Below are 19,020 nucleotides of genomic sequence, written 5' to 3'. Positions count from 1 at the left end.
ACCCCCAGTGTATTTCATGAAGAAGTCATGTTCACAGCAATAGAAGCAGATGCCATTATAACCCTATGAAAGCTAATGGAAAGGTGTTGCATTTTGCTGAAGTAAATATTCTTCTTTCAATTGATCATTTAAACACAGCAGCAAATACACCAAGAATTAAGCCTCCCTACATATTCCTTTTCCTTTCACTCTCAGGCAAGTATTGATGAGTACTAAACCTGATTTTACAAGACAAAAATAGGAAATACTTTTTTAAAATCACTGTCCAAATCCAGATTGTTATCTCCTGTAACTGTAAGCAACATTACTTAAACAGTGTAAACCACATGTGAAACCATGAATAGAAGAAGAAAAGCCATACAGAATTAGCAATTACATCTTTTTTCCCAATGCTTCTCACATCACTTTGCTCTTCTTTCTCATTCTAGACTGCACATATGCTTTGAACCACTTCTGCAGAACAGACCTTTGAAGACTGGACAAATTAGACTTGCAGGAAATGCTTATTCCTTATTTAGATGCAGAATCTAACTGGGCTGGAAACATGTTACAGAACTGGTGCATTTTTCAACTGACACCAGATTCAAGTTACAATTCACCAGTTACTGAGGAAAGGAATTTGGAATAGGAAAATTAAGCTGCGCTATGACAATGATATACTAGATTCTGAAATACATCATTGTATCCTCCTAAAAGCTCATCACACTCTAAACCTGACCAGGTCAACCCTTTGTACCCATTCCTTTTTGTACAAAAACAAACAGTAATACAGAAAAGTAGCTGTTCAGGAATGCTTACCTTTTCATAGATTTTACTAATTTCCTCATTCGAGCTGAAAACCAGCTGAACTGATCCACAACCTGATGCCCAAACAATTTTCTGTACTGCCCTGATAACACAGATGTCAGGGATGTACTTTGAAGCCTGAAAAAAAAGGAGAAATTAACTAAAGCAACATTAAAATACAGCTGCAAATAACACTGCAATGGATTCTAAATTCCCACAAATCTATTCCGCAGAAAATTTAAGATTTAAAATGCTAAAACAAATATTTTTTTTCCTTAAATAGAAAACAGATGATGTATCTTGAAGAGTATTCATACTTCACTTATGAAAAATTTAGTTTTTTAAAGTAGGATGTAGGCAACTCTGGTTCTAAGACTCAGCAGAAACTACCAATTTCAATGCTAAAATCTTCTTTATTTAGGAAAAAAAAAACCAAGAAACCACCAAGCATTCATCTGGAAAGCAGCCAGCCTCTTAAGCCATGTGAAAAGTTGAACTTATTTTAGGGTTTCTCCCCATGCTGTGCTAGCTGATAGCCAGCTTGAACACACTGATGTTATCAAGTATGTGATCATTATCTAAAGGGATTGCCTCATGTTCCAGACAGAGGGCTGAACATGAATAAGAACACAGCTCATGTATTGAATGAATGCAGAGTCACTCTTCAGTACTTTGTGCATGGTCTGAGTTAACATCCAGTAGTTTCTACTGATATACACACATCACAAAACATACTCCAACTGCTCTTATTTAGGGTTCACATCAACTTTCAAAAAAACTACCAAACTTATCTGAAGTCTGTATTCAAAACACAATTTTCCAAAAAAAAAAAGGTAATCTCTAAAAGCAGAAGGCAGAGAGATGGATTTCAAGTTTCATTTTTCTAATGCTCAGACAATAAAAAGGGGACTCTAAGAAGCTGAGCTAGTTAGGTAATTGCATCAGGAAACCTGAACAAAGTGCGTTCTTGTACTGATATGGACATTAACAGTACTCACAAGAAAAATAAAAGGTATTTTATCTTTGTCACAAGCAAAACAACCTTACAGCAACAGTGCCACAAGAAAAATAATAGGGTTTTTTATCTCATTGTAGTTTCAAAATCTTTAACTATCAACATTTTTTAAAAAGGTGAATGATTCCTCTCTGCACTAAGTCTTCTATTTGGCCTATGGAAACTATGTCAGATTATTTTTTTTTTATAATTGTGAGATCCACTGAAAAGAGTCTTTGACCATCAAAACACGAACAGGTTAAAAAACCTTCCAAAGGCAAACTACAATACACATGAAATTTAGGTCTAGAGCAGTATTCATAATTTCAGATTACAGACAAATCTTCCACAGCAATACTGTTAAACACATTCAGATTTTGTTTGCTTTGATGTGCTTGGTGAAAGAAAAAGACTTTATTTATTTATTAGCAGGCCTCCAGGAAATCCAAAGGCAGAATTAAAAAACCTTTCCTCACATCTCACCTCAAAAGATACTTCTTCTATAGAAGAAATTTGATCAAATCAGTTGAATTGGCTGATTTTACACCTATGGATGCAAAACCACCACTGATGGAAGGCAGATGGCTCAGTCTTGCAGTGCAGCATGTTGTGCTGTCTTTAGACACTGCCCTTTGTTCTCAAGGGATAGTGAACATGTCAACACCAAGATGAGAATACAATAATATCTTCTATCTAGATAGCTCAGAATGTTTTGGAGACAGTTTTGCAGATATGCTATACAGTACAGAAACACAGTATTTATGGCTTCCACCCTGGAAACCAAGGGATCCAGATGCAGGTGGAAGAGGAAGGTAAAGCAGTCATGATTTCAGCTCCTGCTGAACTCAGCTGAATTCACTGACATGTTCTCTAACAAGACTCCTGATTCCAGATTCAAATGGGCTTTGGCCACACCATACACATAAGACCACTGTGTTTGCAAAGCACATTGTTTAGCCGTACTGAGGTTTTCATTTGTGTCATTAAAGCATCTTCAATATATAAAGATACACTGGCAATGATTTGAGTTTTTTTTCTTTCAGGTGATCATTACCTAAAACATTAGAAAAGGAAATTCTGTCTCACAAAGCAACAAATTTAAGGATTAAGAAAATAGAAAAGTTGCTATAAGGAAAAAGGTGATACAGAAAGGAATTCACCAACCTCATCAGATATTTGCTGTGCAAGACGTATTGCTACATTTCTCAGCATGCATTCTGAAGTTGGATTAGGAATGTTTTGTAGGGCATTTTGTAGCACCACTGCCTGGTCATGCGTAGCCTGGTTTATCTGGAAGAAAGTATTTCTCATACTTACTTTTACATGAGAAAAAAAAGCAAAAAGATATGAAGATCTAAAGTTACTTGGAAAGGTTTGATAGAAGTAGGTAAGATCTTGGAAGGAAAACTTAGTGCAAAGGCCAACATAAATAAACCTCCTCATTTTCAAACAGATACCATCACATCTGAAGACACTACACTGCAGTGGACGATCACAGAGTACAAGTAGTTGAAAGGAAAGGCACTTGCTCAAAACTTATTAGGTTTGGGGGCTTGTTTATTGATCAGATTACTTCAAGTTAACAGAATCTTTTTCTGTTACAATGCTTCCTTCCCTTTCAGTAGATGTGGGAAAGAAAGGGTTTTGTCAAACACTGGGTGTCCCTCTGGATTAGATAAGAGTGTTCAGACAGAATATGGCTGCAGTTTTTATTATACTGAAGTACATTTTAAACATTTGAGTTAAGTTACTCTTGAAGAATTCTGTTCTAAATTATCCCTCCTGTTTTTTATACTATTTTCAAAACAGAAACAGCAAGATAAGTTTTCATCTTTTTTTTTTTTTTTGTATTTGTTTGAGCATAGATCCCTCTCTCCTTACTCTGACAGAGCTCCACAGTTTTGACAAAACCTGAAATGGTTGTTTCCTTCTTACAGACAAACAAAAGATGGTGTGCTGTGGCTACAAATTAAAAGAGAAGAGTTTCTTCATTTTCCTGTACCAGTTCATTCCAAAAGCCCATCTCAAATGCTGCTTGAAAGACACACTGTGAGGCTGCTGTGTAAGGTCTGGTGTTGGTCACATCCCTTGTTTTGTCAGCTTCACTAAGACACTTGATTCAGAGAGCAAAAGAGAAGACTGACAGAGCTTCCACAGTCAATCAGCTATTGGATACTACTGGAAGTGATCATCAGCAATATATATGGGGTAAATTAGTTCTGTGTACCAGAATACTGTATTTAGCATTATTAATTCAACCTTCTATGAAAACAAGGAAGAAAGTAACAATTTTAAAGGTACTAGTGACAGCAACAGACCAATAACTGAAAAACTATAGACACATAACCTTGGTTGCCTACTTCTCTTAAATAGTGATGGAAAGCCAAGACAGAAATTATGCTTTGGTACTTATGCTTGAGGTAAGAGAAATTAGAACGTTTTAGCAATCCCACCTGCATCCCAGGGGAATAAAAAATACCAAAAGTCCTTCAAAGAGGATGATGGTGACAGCAAGAATAACAGTGTTTTTTTCTAACAAATCAGTTATTACTAAATCAGATGTTTGCAACTCTAAATACTGAAAGTCAGCAACTGCAGACAAATATTACTACCTCCTAAGAAGTCAGCTTAAGTCTGTTTCAAACAATACTTCAAGACTCAAGTGATGCAATGTGTGTTCCAAACTGCCCTTTAAATAACTGTTGTAAGAAAACAGGACAGTAAAATGTACTCATTTTAAGCAGATGAAAGACAGGGTGGCAAACATGTCTGCCTTAATATATTCCTATTATACTCTAACATTACACATAAAAAGGGATCTTCACTTCTTTGTAATCATTATGAGTTTTGATTTACTTGAAAAATAATTAATTATGTATCTTCTAACAGGTGCAGCTAACCAGAACAGGTACTTATGTTTGAGATATAAGGGGAATGTACATCTTCAATTCAGAGATGGATCTCAGTCAGTAGTCTGGAATTAAGTGCTCTGAAGTGGGGCTTTCTGTGTGTTCTTGAGGACAGGTTGATAGATCAAGAAACTATTTAAAATGGAACCTCACAAATGGGGAATTCACATTAATCACAGAATATGCTGAGTTGGAAGGGCCCCACAAGGATCATCCAGTCCAACTCCTGGCCCTGCACAGAACCAACCCCAAAAATCACACCATGTGCCTGAGAGCATTGTTCAAACACTTCTTGAGCTCTGCCAGGCTGGTGCTGTGACCACTGCCCTGTTCCAGTGCCCAGCCACCCTCTGGGCAAGAACCTTTTCCTAATATCCAACCTAAACCTCCCCTGACACAACTTCAGGCCATTTCCCCAAGTCCTGTCACTGTCCCCACAGAGCAGAGATCAGTGCCTGCCCCTCCTGTTCCCCTCACGAGGAAGCTTTAACTGCAGTGAGGTCTCCCCTCAGTCTCCTCCAGGCTGAACAGACCAAGTGCCCTCAGCCTCTCCTCACACAGCTTCCCCTCAAGGCCCTTCACACCATGCCTGTGGCCCTCCTTTGGAACGCTCTCTAAGAGCTTTGTCTCTTTCTTATACCATGGTGCCCAAAACTGCCCCCAGTACTCAAGGTGAAGCTGCCACAGCCCAGAACAGAGCAGGACAATGCCCTCCCTTGCCTGGCTGGCGATGCTGTGCCTGATGTCCCTCAGGACACAGATGTCCCTCAGGACACAGATGTCCCTCCTGGCTGCCAGGGCACTGCTGGCTCATATTGAACTGGCCATCAAGCAGGACACCCATGTCCCTTTCTGTGTCACTGTTTTCCAGCATCTCATTCCTCAGTGTGTCCATACATGCAGGGTTGCCCCATCCCAGGTGCAGAATCTGGCACCGGCCCTTGTTGAACTCGGTATGGTTGGTGATTGCCCAGTCCTCTGATTTGCTGAGACCTCTCTGCAAGGCCTCCCTGCCCTCCAGGAAATCAACAGCTCCTCTCAGTTTTGTATGATCTGCAAACTTGCTCAGTATCCCTTCCAGTCCTGCATCCAGGCCATTTATGAAGATGTTGAAGAGCACAGGGCTGAGGATGGAGCCCTGCAGAGCCCCACCTGTGACAGGTCACCACTGTCACTGTTCACTACAACCCTTCATGCCCAGCCTGTGAGCCAGCTGCTCACACATCACATGATGTGTTTATCCTGCTGTGTGCTGGACATTTTGTCCAGAAGGATGAATAGAGTTAAAAATAAGAAGTTACCTGTACTGACAATCATGCAAACCATTGAAAATCATATACAGAGCAAGTGCATCTCACACCTAACTTTTTACAGTCATCAAGAAATAGGACTTGTTTAGTAAGTTGGTATCTTTTTTAGAATTGCAAAACATTATCTAAAAGTGCCACGACTCCTTGATGTGCAATGCACTCAAGGAACAGATTGTCAATGAAAAGTAAGGAGATGTTGCTGCACACATTATAAAACACAGAGCACAATGCTATTTGGAGCAAGGAAGATTTATATTACCGGTGAAATTGTACTCGTGCCTTCCACAACTGGCTGACAAGCTTCTGCCACAGCTCGAACATGGCCATATCCAATTGCTGTTAGCAATAATTTGGCTATTTTTAGAGCATTAAGGTAGGCACCCCTTCGAGTTTCCATATCTGCATTTGGCAGGAAGTTATTTCTGGTCAGCATGCTCAGCACAAGAGGCAAACCACCGCTTTTCAGGAAGTTGTACTGGAAGTCACTGGCATCTTCTCCCAGAGGTGCACTGGCAGGCATTAACAAGGCATAAACTACCTGTAGAAGAAAATACAGAGTAACTAATGGAAATGCACCAGCTTGGATACAGATGACTGAACATGAGAATTTGCAATACTGCATAAGCAATGCTTTGACAGCACTGGCCATACACATTTATGCCAGTAAATCCTTTAGTATTTTCAACTGTTAATTTCAAACCAGAATTTGGTCTAGGCTTCCATAATGTTACAGAAAGGACTGCCACAGAGAGAATTGGCAATTTTTAAAGAACAAGCAAAGCATCACTAACCTCTGTTAGGTACAGCACTTGTGAAGCAGAAGGACCAAAGAACAGAGAATCAAGGGATGGACTAAGGCTGCTTTCCCCAAGCTTTGCATGATCTAAACAAATTGCTCTTAATTTCTCGACCGTAGTGTTATCTGCAATAAAAACACAACTTATAAGCATTTTGCAGCAAAACTACTCCACAACAAGCCAGTACTTTTTAAAATTATAAATCTGAAAACAATTGCAAAAACTTACAGACAAAATCAGACTACAGAGTGTTCTCCAACAATTATTACAGTCAAAAGTAATCCTATTAAAGCAGGGCTACAAAACCACCTTAAAATACAATGCTCCCCATATTCACTGCACTGTGGCACTAAACCCCAGTACCAAACTATGCAATTTCATAAAGCGGATAAGAAATAACTATTTGGGAAACCTTTTACAGTCCTAGTTAGGATAACAGTAATGAATTACATTACCAATAAATTACCAGAAAGTAGAAAATATTCCCCTATCTTCACTTTTATGTATCAGGTGAGAAATTATTATACAGCATATTACAAGATTAAAAAAAAAGGATAAAGTTAAGTTTTACCTGGTGGCATGAGCTTCATAAGAACACGAGCTCCATCTCTAAGAGGAGGCATATTTAGACTACTGCCCAAGTCTGCAACTTGCCAAAGAAAAGAGATGTATCGAGGATGCAGTGACATGATCTTAAAACAAGGAAATTAAAAAAAAAAAAAAAAATTGTTAGCACAAGACAAAGCGTAAGAAAAAACCATGTTTGAACTGTTAATTTCAGAAAATGCTTACCACTCCAGGCAAACAGCTTTCAACTTCTGGATTTGGACCATCACTGTAATGATTGCCGTGGTTGCCCGGAGAACCAGTTGAAGAGTCAGAAGAACTATCTGGACTTGAGGGCATATTAGAATTTATCTGTGTAAGCTTAGCTGTAATTAGCTGAAAAACACAATCATAGTTTTAATACTCTCCAAAAATTAAGATTCTTTACCAAATAAACATCTGATATAATATTAATGGCATAATACAAGAAGGAAGAATGGAATTATTTCACAAAAATAAATGACGCCATGCATCATATTTTTCAAGCATTTACAAATCTGAAGGAACATCTGAATTGATGCAAATACCCAGCCTGGAACACTTACCGTTTTATCCTTGAGATTCAGCTGCCCAATTAATTTTCTGTCATCTGCAGGATCTACCAGCTCACCCCCAATGAACAGCTCTACTTTTGTGTGCGCGCTGTTGGCTTTAATGCGATTGAGGATGCAACGGCGCACTTGGCCGATCGTGTCGTTTGTGTGAGACCAAATATCCAAATCTTCCACCTGCCGGCCTTGGTTTGGAAAACGAACCACAAGTGTGATATGTTTACCACGGAAAGCTCTGGAAATAAACAGAAAAGCAAAAGTTATTTTTGCCCTCATGAAATAAATTCTTTTCCTTCCTGCATTTTTTGCAGCAGGTATTTCAACATCAAAACGTTACATGGTATTTTCCAGTGTAAGATTTAGTGAAAGCCCCAGCAACTATGGCAACAACATACACAAAATCTTTCAAGAAGCCACACTCAGTACAAATGCATTAATAATATGGTTAAATTCACAGTCAGATTAGGAACACTGACAGAAATCTTAGAAGTCTCTTATAATGTTTTAAATCTCTTCTCTGTCTTGTAACTTTCTGATCAAAATGTGCAAACAAAGCTTAATCAGACTGGCAATGATATTTTGCTCTTTTAGCAAAGCACCTCAAGCTTTAAATACACCAAGATCAGAAAAATCCATCAGGTTGCTGAGACTTAATGCCTTCTGTCAAAAACTGTCATAAGTTTTATACTAGAATTCCAGTTTTTAAAATCACAAGCTTTTTAAAAAAGTTTAAAGTGGTCAAAAAAGGAAGAAATGGTTTCACATTAGCAGTGATCACACTTCCCACAATGGCAGAGAGCTCATTAGGAAAGATGTGCCCAGATAAGCCCAACAAACTAATCCATGTAACAAAAGGCAAAAACTCCTCATAAGGCTCTTTGCTAACAGGACCTGTTAAAGATCAATCTAATCAAATATGCAGCCCATAAAAAAGAGAAGTACCCACAATCAACAAGAAAACTTTGTTAGGACTCATCCATCAATCAATATATGCAGTAAAAAAAAGCTGTAGCAACACAGCAAATTACTGACACACCATAAAGAAACAGGAATTGCTTCAATTTTTTTGACAAAAAGGTCATTTAAAAGTAAGTGGATGAAAAACCTCCACTGTGTTTAAAAATATGTTAGCTGCATTATAAATCCATAAAGACACCAAGGATTTAAGCTAAGTTTTCACTCAAGTACAAGAAAAGTGAAGGTGTACAGAAAATAAATATACTTCAAAGTACTGGTTCTCTTCTTCCCCTTCTTTTGAGGAGCTTACAGAATATTTCACTTAGAGATAATTAACAATTTAATCTTGAAAAGTAAGACTGAGATCTCTGTAAACAATTCTGGAAGGTGCATATATATATATATATATTTATAACATGTTTTTATATAGTAAGCCTCACAATTCTGGAAGATGTATGTGTATATATATATATATATATATATATTTATAAGATGTTTTTATATAATAAGACTATGAGAAACAAAAAAGTTTTGCCAATGCTAATGTAAAGAATAGTACTGCTATTAAGTAATTATCTGAAGTAAAGAATTATATCCAAAACAACTGAGCCTCAAGGTATGTTGTGCTGGTTACAGGAAACCAGCAAGTTTATTCTTAGGCCTGCTGCCCCTTTTATATATATTTGTATTTGCCTGATCTTTCAAAAAAAATTTTTTAAATACAGTTTCATATATTAGCAAAGAAAAGGGAATTCTGAAACACTGTGAAACCATTTCCTGAATAGAAACCATTCAGAATGTAAAAATGCCAAGCATAATAGTACTGTTTTAGTTTAACAGAAATCAAAATCATGATACTGCTTTTTCACACATACCTTGACATAGGCAGAATAGTTCTCTCTTCGTGGTAGTCACTGTCACATTCATTGATATACTCCCTTAAAACAGTCAACACTCTCACCATCCTTATTGCTTCTTGTCTTGCACAGTTGATGCTGTCTTTATCTCCATCCAACACACATAATGTATCATAGGAGGCTTTTAGACGATCGAAACAGGACTGAATGAAGTCTTCATGAATCACTACCTAATTACATTAAGAAATTGGTGTAATTACAAGACATATTAGAATCCATCTTTTTAGAAGAATGACCAAATGGTAGAGGAAAAAAATTCCCCAGACCAGAACAGGTAAGTTACTCAATAAACATGTTTTATTCCAGAAACTCCTATCAACAGCTCTAATTTAGTGTGCACTTCAATAATCTCACATCATCAGCAGCTGTAACCATACTGTATGTAAACAGAAAAACTGAAAATTTGGACACTGAGAACACTGAAATGGACTTTCACGTTCTCCTTGTCTCAGACTATGTTCTCAGTCTGCAAAAATGAGAAAAAACTTTAGTTCTGCATCTGCCCAGAATCTGATGGTTGGACTCACCCGCCAAAACATGGAAACTATTTCCTCTTTTCAAATCTTTCAACTACAAAAATATCACCAAACTGATATTTAAGACTATTATTTAAAGACTATTTTAAAGACTATTTTTATTTTTATTCTGTTCAGTCTTCTTGTTGCTTTTTCTTACCTGATTAACTTGTAACCTTGGGCCAAGATTAGTATAGATCTCTTTGAGAAGGTCTATTGCTCGGTTTGCGATGTCATCATTTCCCTGAATCACAACCTAGCACAATTGAAACAAAAAGAATTAGCATCTCCTAAAACTTGCTGGTGGAAAAATGCAAACCAAAACTACTACATAAGTATCTTGACACATTAGCATGTCAAATTATCTTCTGAGGTGAAAGGGACTAAAATGCTCAGTTATAAAATACAATCAATAAAACTTACACTTAAGACGATTATATGAGCAAAAAAATTAATAATTAACTAGTTTTGAAGTTCAGAGTTGGCAAAAAAGGATGATGTTCTATAAACAGAGTAAAAGCAGTGTTTGTATGTTCATGTTCACATAACATTCCAAATTTTCTCTTGTTTCAGAGAATAAGAAAACTTCTTCAGATGCTTCAACAATCAGCATCACTAGACAGAATTTTCAAGTATTTAAATGGCTCTGAATGGGTGGAAAGGGGACAAGCAAATGAATTCTGCTTCTAATCTGATAATCTAAATTTTAATTACTAGTCACCAGGTCTGACAGCAGGTTTTAGAGACAACCCCTTCAGGGTACTGAGCTGAAGCTTTGTGAGTTTTGTCATGCTGATCAGAGTAAGTTGATTCCCAAAACTAAAACATGCTAACATTCTCTGGGGACTCTGTTCACAAACATGATGTGTTTGTATAAAAATCGTGATCTACTTTGGTTTTAACTATTATCACCAGGATTAAAATACCCCAGCATTCCACAAGCCACAACCAAAATTACTGAAGATTGCTGCTGTACACATTTTACAAACACACAGCCATGATAATTATATCACAGTGCATCACCGTGGGCTCCAATGCAGCTCTTGAGAACTAGAAATACTCTCAAAAAATTAGGTTACAGTTTAAATACTGATGGTTTTCACCAACAGATTTGGCAAGCTGCAGGAAGCTTCAACCTTTCTACTGAAAGAAGGTTCTATATACAGAGAATAGGTGGTTATACGGCATCTACAGATCCTAGAAAACCACCATGCTTAGCCAAAATTTTGTGGTTATAAGAGGAAGAATCAGACCAGTGATCACTTGGTCTGATCTAGAATCACTCCAATTTACCACACTAGAAGGAATGCCATGGAATAGCTTATGAAGTGCATGAAACAAAGCTTAATTATAATGTGCATGTGAAAAAAAAAAAAAAGAGAAATCTACAGATAATTCACCTGGAAGGATCTTTTCTTCTTCAACAGTATTGGCAAATTTTTAATTTCATGTGCATACATACTTATGTTTCAAATAACTTTTCCTTTAACATCAGTCTGCAAAGTTACCAACTTGCATACTTGCTGGAGTCCAAAAGCCATGCATTTAGTTGGAAAAAGTAGATTTTTGTAATTTCAGTCCATTACTAATAAATTACACATTCCTAAAAGCATAAAGAGACTGAGAAAGTCTTAGCAGTTAACCTCCCAGATGCTTCCTTCAATTAACTCACCCTCCAAAGGTAGTCTAATCCTATTAATTCCAGGTCATCCATCATATAGGCTCGTCTCTTTGCTACTAGCTTTCCTTCTCGACAGTTCACAGCTTTGAAGAAACGTTCAAAACATTTCATTCCATTTTCTGTTAATAGGGAAGGATCCAGCTGAAGCACATTATTTTCAAAGAAGTCCTTATTAATGTCAGGGTCTAAGTCTGGTTCATCCCCCATTAGTTTGGAATACCATTTAAAACAGGCTTCGCGATCACAAAGATAAACCGCATTTTCTGCTAAACACTTCCATATTTGCTTCGCCTGAGGGGCACAGAGCCACAGCTGACCATCCTTCAACAAAAATCTTGAGCAAAACAAAGAGACAATTAACAGCACTGTCTAACACACATCCAGAGTTATAATTCAGTAAAAAGTACAGGCACAAAGTTGGATATGCACATTATACAAGTATATATCACAAGTATGAAAACTTTATTTACATCATCAGTCCACTCATAATCAGCCCCGTGATATCTTAGTAAGTTTGAATGAATCAAGACCAATCAATTCCAAACAAAAAAAGAACACAATTCAGTAAAAAAGTGCCTGTTTACATTTTATATACAAAGAAATGCACATTTCCTAATGTAAACTATTTAGTTTAAAAATCAGGTCACAGCATATGAGAATAAATTAATTCTGCAATGATTCACTAAGTTTTAAGACTTGATTTAGCAAAATTGCAAAAAAGGTATCAGTAGCACGGAGCAGAGCCAGAAGCAGAAATCAATGAACTGGAAATTTCTCCTTTTATTTAAGTAAGCTTTTAATTTACGTTAAATTATTATGAAACAATTATTAAGAACTTCAGTTCTGAGAGCTAACACTAAGGATGCTTCAGGAGGAACAAATGATAATCAAAGCTCTTTAGATTAATTTTTATTATTTTTAAAAAATTATGTATAAGAAATCAGGGACTGAGTTATGGCACTGCTTTTCAGAAATTGCTACATACATATTCTACATCTGACATCCACTAAACTTCATAAATTTCTGTACATTAACAAAAAATGAACTTAAATCTAAGGAAGTCACAATTTTGAACATGCAGGAGTAATACATTAATTGTGCTATCCATGTGCTAATGTATAATTTTATTAAACAGTTAACATTTCAGTTTAGTTAATGAAAATTCTCAGTAAAATTTTAAAAAGGTAAAAGAAAATCTCCTTTAGAAAACAAGATAAAAAATAATTCCAATATGACAGTTCAAGTATTTTTACTCATTTAAAACTAGGTTAAAACCAAGTAGGAAAAAGCTGAGACTCAGCCTAAAAAGCATCAGCATTCTGCAGCTCTATGATGAGCAGGGATGTTTTGTTTTCTTATTTTACTCCAACAGGAGCTGGCCAAAATAATCCAAATAATTTTTTTTATTGCACTTTCTTTCTGGGGCTCAGGTGCTGCCAACACGATATCACTGATTGAGGAAAGTATGTGTCAGTTTATGATCGTGGATTTAATTCTGGTGTGATACAATAAGGACACAGGGCCATATCCCTACTTGGAATATTTTAAATTTTAAACTAAGTTACCCTAATAGGAATGTAACTGTATCCACCACACACTATATTTAAGTCAGTAAGGTTCTGCACACAGGAAAAAATACAAATCTTAGTGCAGAATAAGAGCCTTGGATTCCAAATAGTCTAATAAAATTTATTTGAATATTCCAACAGCAGCATAAAAGCCCTCCAGGAAAAAAAACAAATCAAACAAAAAACTTTCAACACATTTTGGCATCTGAGTTTTGAAAGAAGTTAACAAAACAAATTAAAAGTTATAGAAGAGAGAGAAATGCAAAGCTTTTCTCTTTAAAAAGCATTCAAAGTGTTCTTAAAGAAGTCAAATGTTCAAGATAAAACTCACCGTAAGAAGTTCAGTCGCTCCTGTACCTCCTGCACGTGACTGTATCGGCTGCCTGGTCTCACAGTCTGGGGATCATACTCACCATGCTCTGCAAATAAAGTGTTTTATTAGACAACACACTCAGAAAAGTGATGCTGACTCCAGAAGACAGGATGTGTTTGAAGACTTGTTACTCTGAATATAATCCCAACCCAGTACATTTTCAGTGAGGCTGATGAAAAGAGTTTTCAGCAGCTACCAGTTAATGCTTCTTCCTATGCTAAGCACAGGCAAAGATTCCTGAGGTCTATAATCAAATCAACAATTATGTGGTCATTGTTCAGTATAATTAAAGTGTTACAGAACAATTAAGAACGTGAACTCTTACTTATTCAAATAAATTTTTCCTATTTTCAAGTAGTCAGTTTGAAGTCAGAAGTCAGTTGAAAATAGAAGTATTCCAAGCATGTAACTCAATTATCCAGTGCTTTTTTTGAGGATGCTTTAGTTTTGTTACACAGCATCTTTTCCAAAATTTCATTTTTCTGGTTTTTTTAAGGCTTTTTCCGCTCCAGAGGAAATCATGACTCCATTTCTTTACCACCTTTATACATAGCTATGCACACAACATCACTCAGAGGAAGAAAGTATAAGACAACTATGTACTGCAAGTTTCCAAACATAAACCTCAAATCCCTGTAATACTGACAAGTTTGAAACAGAAGTCATCTTTTGAAAGTAAGGCATGAAGTCAAATTTTTACCTGCATTTTGTCAAAGTACATAACCATATTTTCTTAACAAACAGCAATTTTGTTCACAGGAACATGGTTTTGGTGTGGTTTTGTTTGGTAGTTGGATGTTGTTTAGATTTTTTAAATTAGAGATACAATCTAGATCTGCACTTGCATTACCTTCATTTCTACTAGCAGTATTTCATCATAACATATACATTATGACAGCTCCATTATAAACTAATTAATGCTTTATTTTTTTATTTGCAACGATGTACACATTGCCTTTAACTAAGGTGACCCAGCCATGCCAGACCATCTCATGACAACATCAAGACTAATAGTAAATTTTATCTTCAGAACTCAAAATCAGTATCTCCTATTACATCAGGCAGGGGGTAAAAAGAAGTACATCAGTGCTTCAAAATAAAGAGAAATGCAATTGTCATAAATACTCCTCTCTATATCCAAGTGTAAAAGGTACACTACCTTAAATATTGAATGATAAAGGAAACAGAAGACCAGTAATTAACTAATGTCTAAAACTGAAGACATTATGTTCATCAGAAATCCTTAAAAATTAAATGATAACTTTTATGAAATTATCATAAATGAGCAATTAGCAAAAGGAGAATTGCGAAAAAAAACCTGAAGAAATAATATAAAAGTACGTGAACAAAAATTTTTCAAGAATTAGAAGCAGAAACCCAGTAAAATATGCTGTGTCTCCAGCAGAAAAAAAAAATGGGGTAGATAAGCATATTGCAGAGAAATTAAAATAGATTACTTGAAGTGTTGGGTGCTGAGGGTGGGTTTTTTGTTTGATTTTCATCTGTTGAGGGGGAGGTGGTGGTGTTTGTTTATTTTCACTGTGGGAACTACCTGGGCTTTTACTTCCTGACTAAAGTTTAATTCACAGACACAACATCAATAGTGGCAATGACAGGAGCCAGCTGCAGAAAGGCAGTGTGGATGATGTACTTCAGAATTCTGAAAAATTCTGAACTACAAAAAAATTCTAGGTCTCTAAATATTTTCTGTATCACATTCTTTCTACATCTTCCAGATTTATTTTCTACTCTGTACATCCCACAACAAGTCAAAGTGTAATCTCCTTAAAAATTCCTCTTACACACTGAAAGAGAAAACAACTGGTTGGAAATTTAAGTATAATTAGTGATAAACACTCACAGAAGATCATATGGTACAGTTTCTATAAAACTATTTCATTAACATTTTGGATTTTTTATTACTGCAGAAAAAGAGAAATAAAGGAGAACTTAAATTTTCAAAAGATCTTTGATAAATCTTTGAAAAGATGAAACTGTGACCTCCTTCAGGACTACAAAATTCAAGAGCAGTTGTCTTCTCATGGAGGACTTTGCAGAGCTGAAGGAAGGGATGAGTTCAAGAGAAGGGAAAATCACAGAGCATGGAAAAAATTCAGAAACATAGGTTAGGCTTCCCTTTAACCCTAAAAAGGGGAGTAAAAGGATACTTCCCTTTAACATATTAAAGGGGAGTATCCCAGAAAACACTATGGATTAGTGAATAACAGAAGAATAGAAACAGTGTTTTCCATCACTGAACACAACTAGGGAAGACTTCAAGGAAAACAAATATATGGCAAATTCAAAATTAATTTTAAAATATACAAATTGCACAGTAATTGCAGTGTTAAATGCCAAGAATATGTGTCAACAAGTAGATTTTTTATTTCTATGGGATTTGTGTGACCTGTGCTGTTTGTATCTTTGCCTTCAATTTTCCCCCTCTCCCTTATTCACCTTCTCCAGCCAAGCTTAATTCTACAGCTTCCAGTTATTTCTGTCTTCACATGCATAATCTTCTTTCTTCCCCTTTCATTTATATGGCCCCCTGGCATATTTCTTCCCCCTCCATGAAGGCATGGAAGACAAACACCACAGTATTCTATGTTCTGCTCTATTTAGTAGATAAAACTGAAAATTAAAGATTTTTTGCCCAGGAACTGTGGATTACAGCCTGAGCACAGGATCTGGAACATGAGGAAGGTTTCCTGGTTGCCCTTAATAATGTAATAAAGTACCTAATAAAAAAACCCACGCTATTATTCTTCTGCTTTTGTACTCTGATACAAATGAGAGGTTCTGCAGCAGCTTCATCTCAAGAAAGAGCATTTTAATTGCTTTGTAATTAGATTAAATTTAAACCCTTTACACACTTGCAATTCCTATGGCATTGAAGATGTTTGTATTATTGCTTAACTGAGTCACTACAGCTGGGGAGGGGCAGGGTAATGTGAGTTTTTGGGAAAGGAAAAGAATCATGCAAGTCATCAGCCTAATTTTCTGCCCTCAACAATTTGATAGGTAAACAGTATTTTCAAAAATGACCTTTTGGCTCGAGAATTAAAAAATAATATAAATTAAAAATAGTTCCTACACTAATACTGAGAACAGACCAAAAATTTTAGTATTATTTTAACATTAATTAGTGCAATGCTATCATAAGTTAAGGTACTTCAATTAGAGTAAACCTCCCATGTATTCTTGAATAGAGAAATACAGTTGCAGTAGCAGATTTAGCTGAATGTTGTTCTCACTGGCTTATATCTCACTGAAGCAACCATCTTCACAGAGCACCACTATTTATACAAGCCCACAAGTATGTATTTTGGATATCTCTTACATTTTATATATATATATATATATATACACACACACACATATACATATAAACAAATATACATATATATATATATACCCACACATAATACTCTAAAACACATGAGTACCACTCAAAAGGCCACTTTCCTGTGCACTGGTAGCTACAAGCTTTCCAATGTGCAAATATCCTGTGCTCCCTGAATGACCTACATTGAATCCCTCCAGAACACACTGTGTCATTTTTGAGATGCAACAGAAAGGCTGCCAGGCTGTTATGAGGCCAGGGTAGAACAGTCCTTGGATTCCAGTCTGTAAAGTCAGTAGTGGGGCAGGAGGAGTGTAAATCTCCTCCTTTCACTTCTGTTGGCATAATTTTATATTTAAAGAACTGTGGTCCAGTGTACTCAGTTTCCTGGCCCACCATTCTCCTTCACTTCCATGCTTCTACCTCAGTAGCTAAAAGTTAATCCAGAGTAAGAGGGTAAATTCATCAGCAAAGAGCTGGATTTAGCCTAAAATACAAAAATACTAACAAAATGTGCTGCCCAAGTGCTCCCAATAACAAACATGGTGAAAGAGTCTGAGCAGATGTGGGAGTTACACAGGAAAGATAAATGGTACCCCTGTGGTTTGAAGTCCTTCTCCCTGACAAATTCCAAATATTGGCTGCAAACTAAGGTGAATAAAAAACTTGTCAAAGGAGCCTTTAAAATTCAAAACCAGAAGTTTACTATTAGAACCTTCCACAAAAAAAAACTACCCTCGCCTAAGTAGGGCAAGATGATTTTTATCAATCCTCACACAAACAATGGCTGCCACTTTCTTGTCTTCTGCTCTAAAACACACATTTTCAATTATTAAAAAAAAAAAACCTAGTATTTTAAGCTTTTCTTACCCCGTCACCACAAAGGCTATTAACCCTACTGATGCTTGAAAATTAAACAAATAAACTTAATAGGTTTTTTTTTCGGTGGGAATTTACTTTTAACTCCATTTTCAACTGGAGTTCTACACTCCACAAATGTACATTTAACTTTGATGTTAAAACTCACCTTTAGCATACTGCCTCATGCTTTCCATATAGGCAGAGAGGTTTTCTGCAACCAGTGTAACGAGGGCGTGATTGTGCTGAAGTTGATTGATTAAGTCATGTCGGTAAAACATGTGGGGACTTCGCTGAGTTTGACTGAAATTAAAATAAAAGTGTTAGAGGAAAAGAAAGAAGCTTTGCACCAAATAGTTCAGAAATCAATTTAAGAGACACATCTTTGATGCAAGATCCAGATTTTCCTACAACATCTCGAACAGAACACAGATTAAGTTTCTGGCCATACTTTTCTATCTTCTGATGTATCAACAATTCTTAGGAGTTACTAAAGCAGCTAATTTATGAGTGTTATATGGTTAAAATATGTATGGAAAACATCAAAGCAATGTGAGCAGCTCAGTGTGCTGGAGGGAGAATATCTGCAGCAAGACTGAAGATAAACACCTGCCCAAAATGCACAGCAGAGACCCTCAACTACAGTATAACTACAATATGCATAACCCTGGTTTCTCCCACAGCCATCTGATATTCTTTTCTATATTTAACATTAAAACACAAAGTAAAACTCAATACCATAGTCAAAGTACACTAGCCAATAACCACACCAATTATTTCAATACTTTAAAAATCCCTAAAAATAGTTTTTTTTCCTAACAATAACTATGTGGAAAAATGTTGGTACAAGCAAAA

The 19,020-nt window shown here is 36.2% G+C and overlaps 1 protein-coding gene across 5 annotated transcripts in view; it reads right to left on the bottom strand.

The window, feature by feature from the left end:
- The window catches only part of USP9X (ubiquitin specific peptidase 9 X-linked), a 95,795-nt gene that overhangs the window by 29,086 nt on the left and 47,689 nt on the right, over positions 1-19,020 (bottom strand). For 4 of the 5 annotated variants that reach the window (XM_041399694.1, XM_041399696.1, XM_041399693.1 and 1 more), the window contains exons 14-25: positions 18,335-18,468; positions 13,923-14,010; positions 12,015-12,357; positions 10,503-10,598; positions 9,786-9,997; positions 7,948-8,188; positions 7,589-7,738; positions 7,368-7,488; positions 6,791-6,921; positions 6,259-6,537; positions 2,945-3,070; positions 799-924 (exon numbers count right to left, since the gene is read on the bottom strand). In XM_041399694.1, the coding sequence (XP_041255628.1) occupies positions 799-924; positions 2,945-3,070; positions 6,259-6,537; positions 6,791-6,921; positions 7,368-7,488; positions 7,589-7,738; positions 7,948-8,188; positions 9,786-9,997; positions 10,503-10,598; positions 12,015-12,357; positions 13,923-14,010; positions 18,335-18,468 (2,047 nt within the window). The remainder of the gene's footprint in view (positions 1-798; positions 925-2,944; positions 3,071-6,258; positions 6,538-6,790; positions 6,922-7,367; positions 7,489-7,588; positions 7,739-7,947; positions 8,189-9,785; positions 9,998-10,502; positions 10,599-12,014; positions 12,358-13,922; positions 14,011-18,334; positions 18,469-19,020) is intronic. The other variant, XM_041399695.1, reaches the window with a different exon arrangement.

Source organism: Onychostruthus taczanowskii, unplaced genomic scaffold (assembly GCF_017590055.1).
Source record: "Onychostruthus taczanowskii isolate IOZ18803 unplaced genomic scaffold, ASM1759005v1 scaffold17, whole genome shotgun sequence".
In the NCBI taxonomy this organism is placed as follows: Eukaryota; Metazoa; Chordata; class Aves; order Passeriformes; family Passeridae; genus Onychostruthus; species Onychostruthus taczanowskii.
This window is presented reverse-complemented; position numbering and strand designations above follow the sequence as displayed.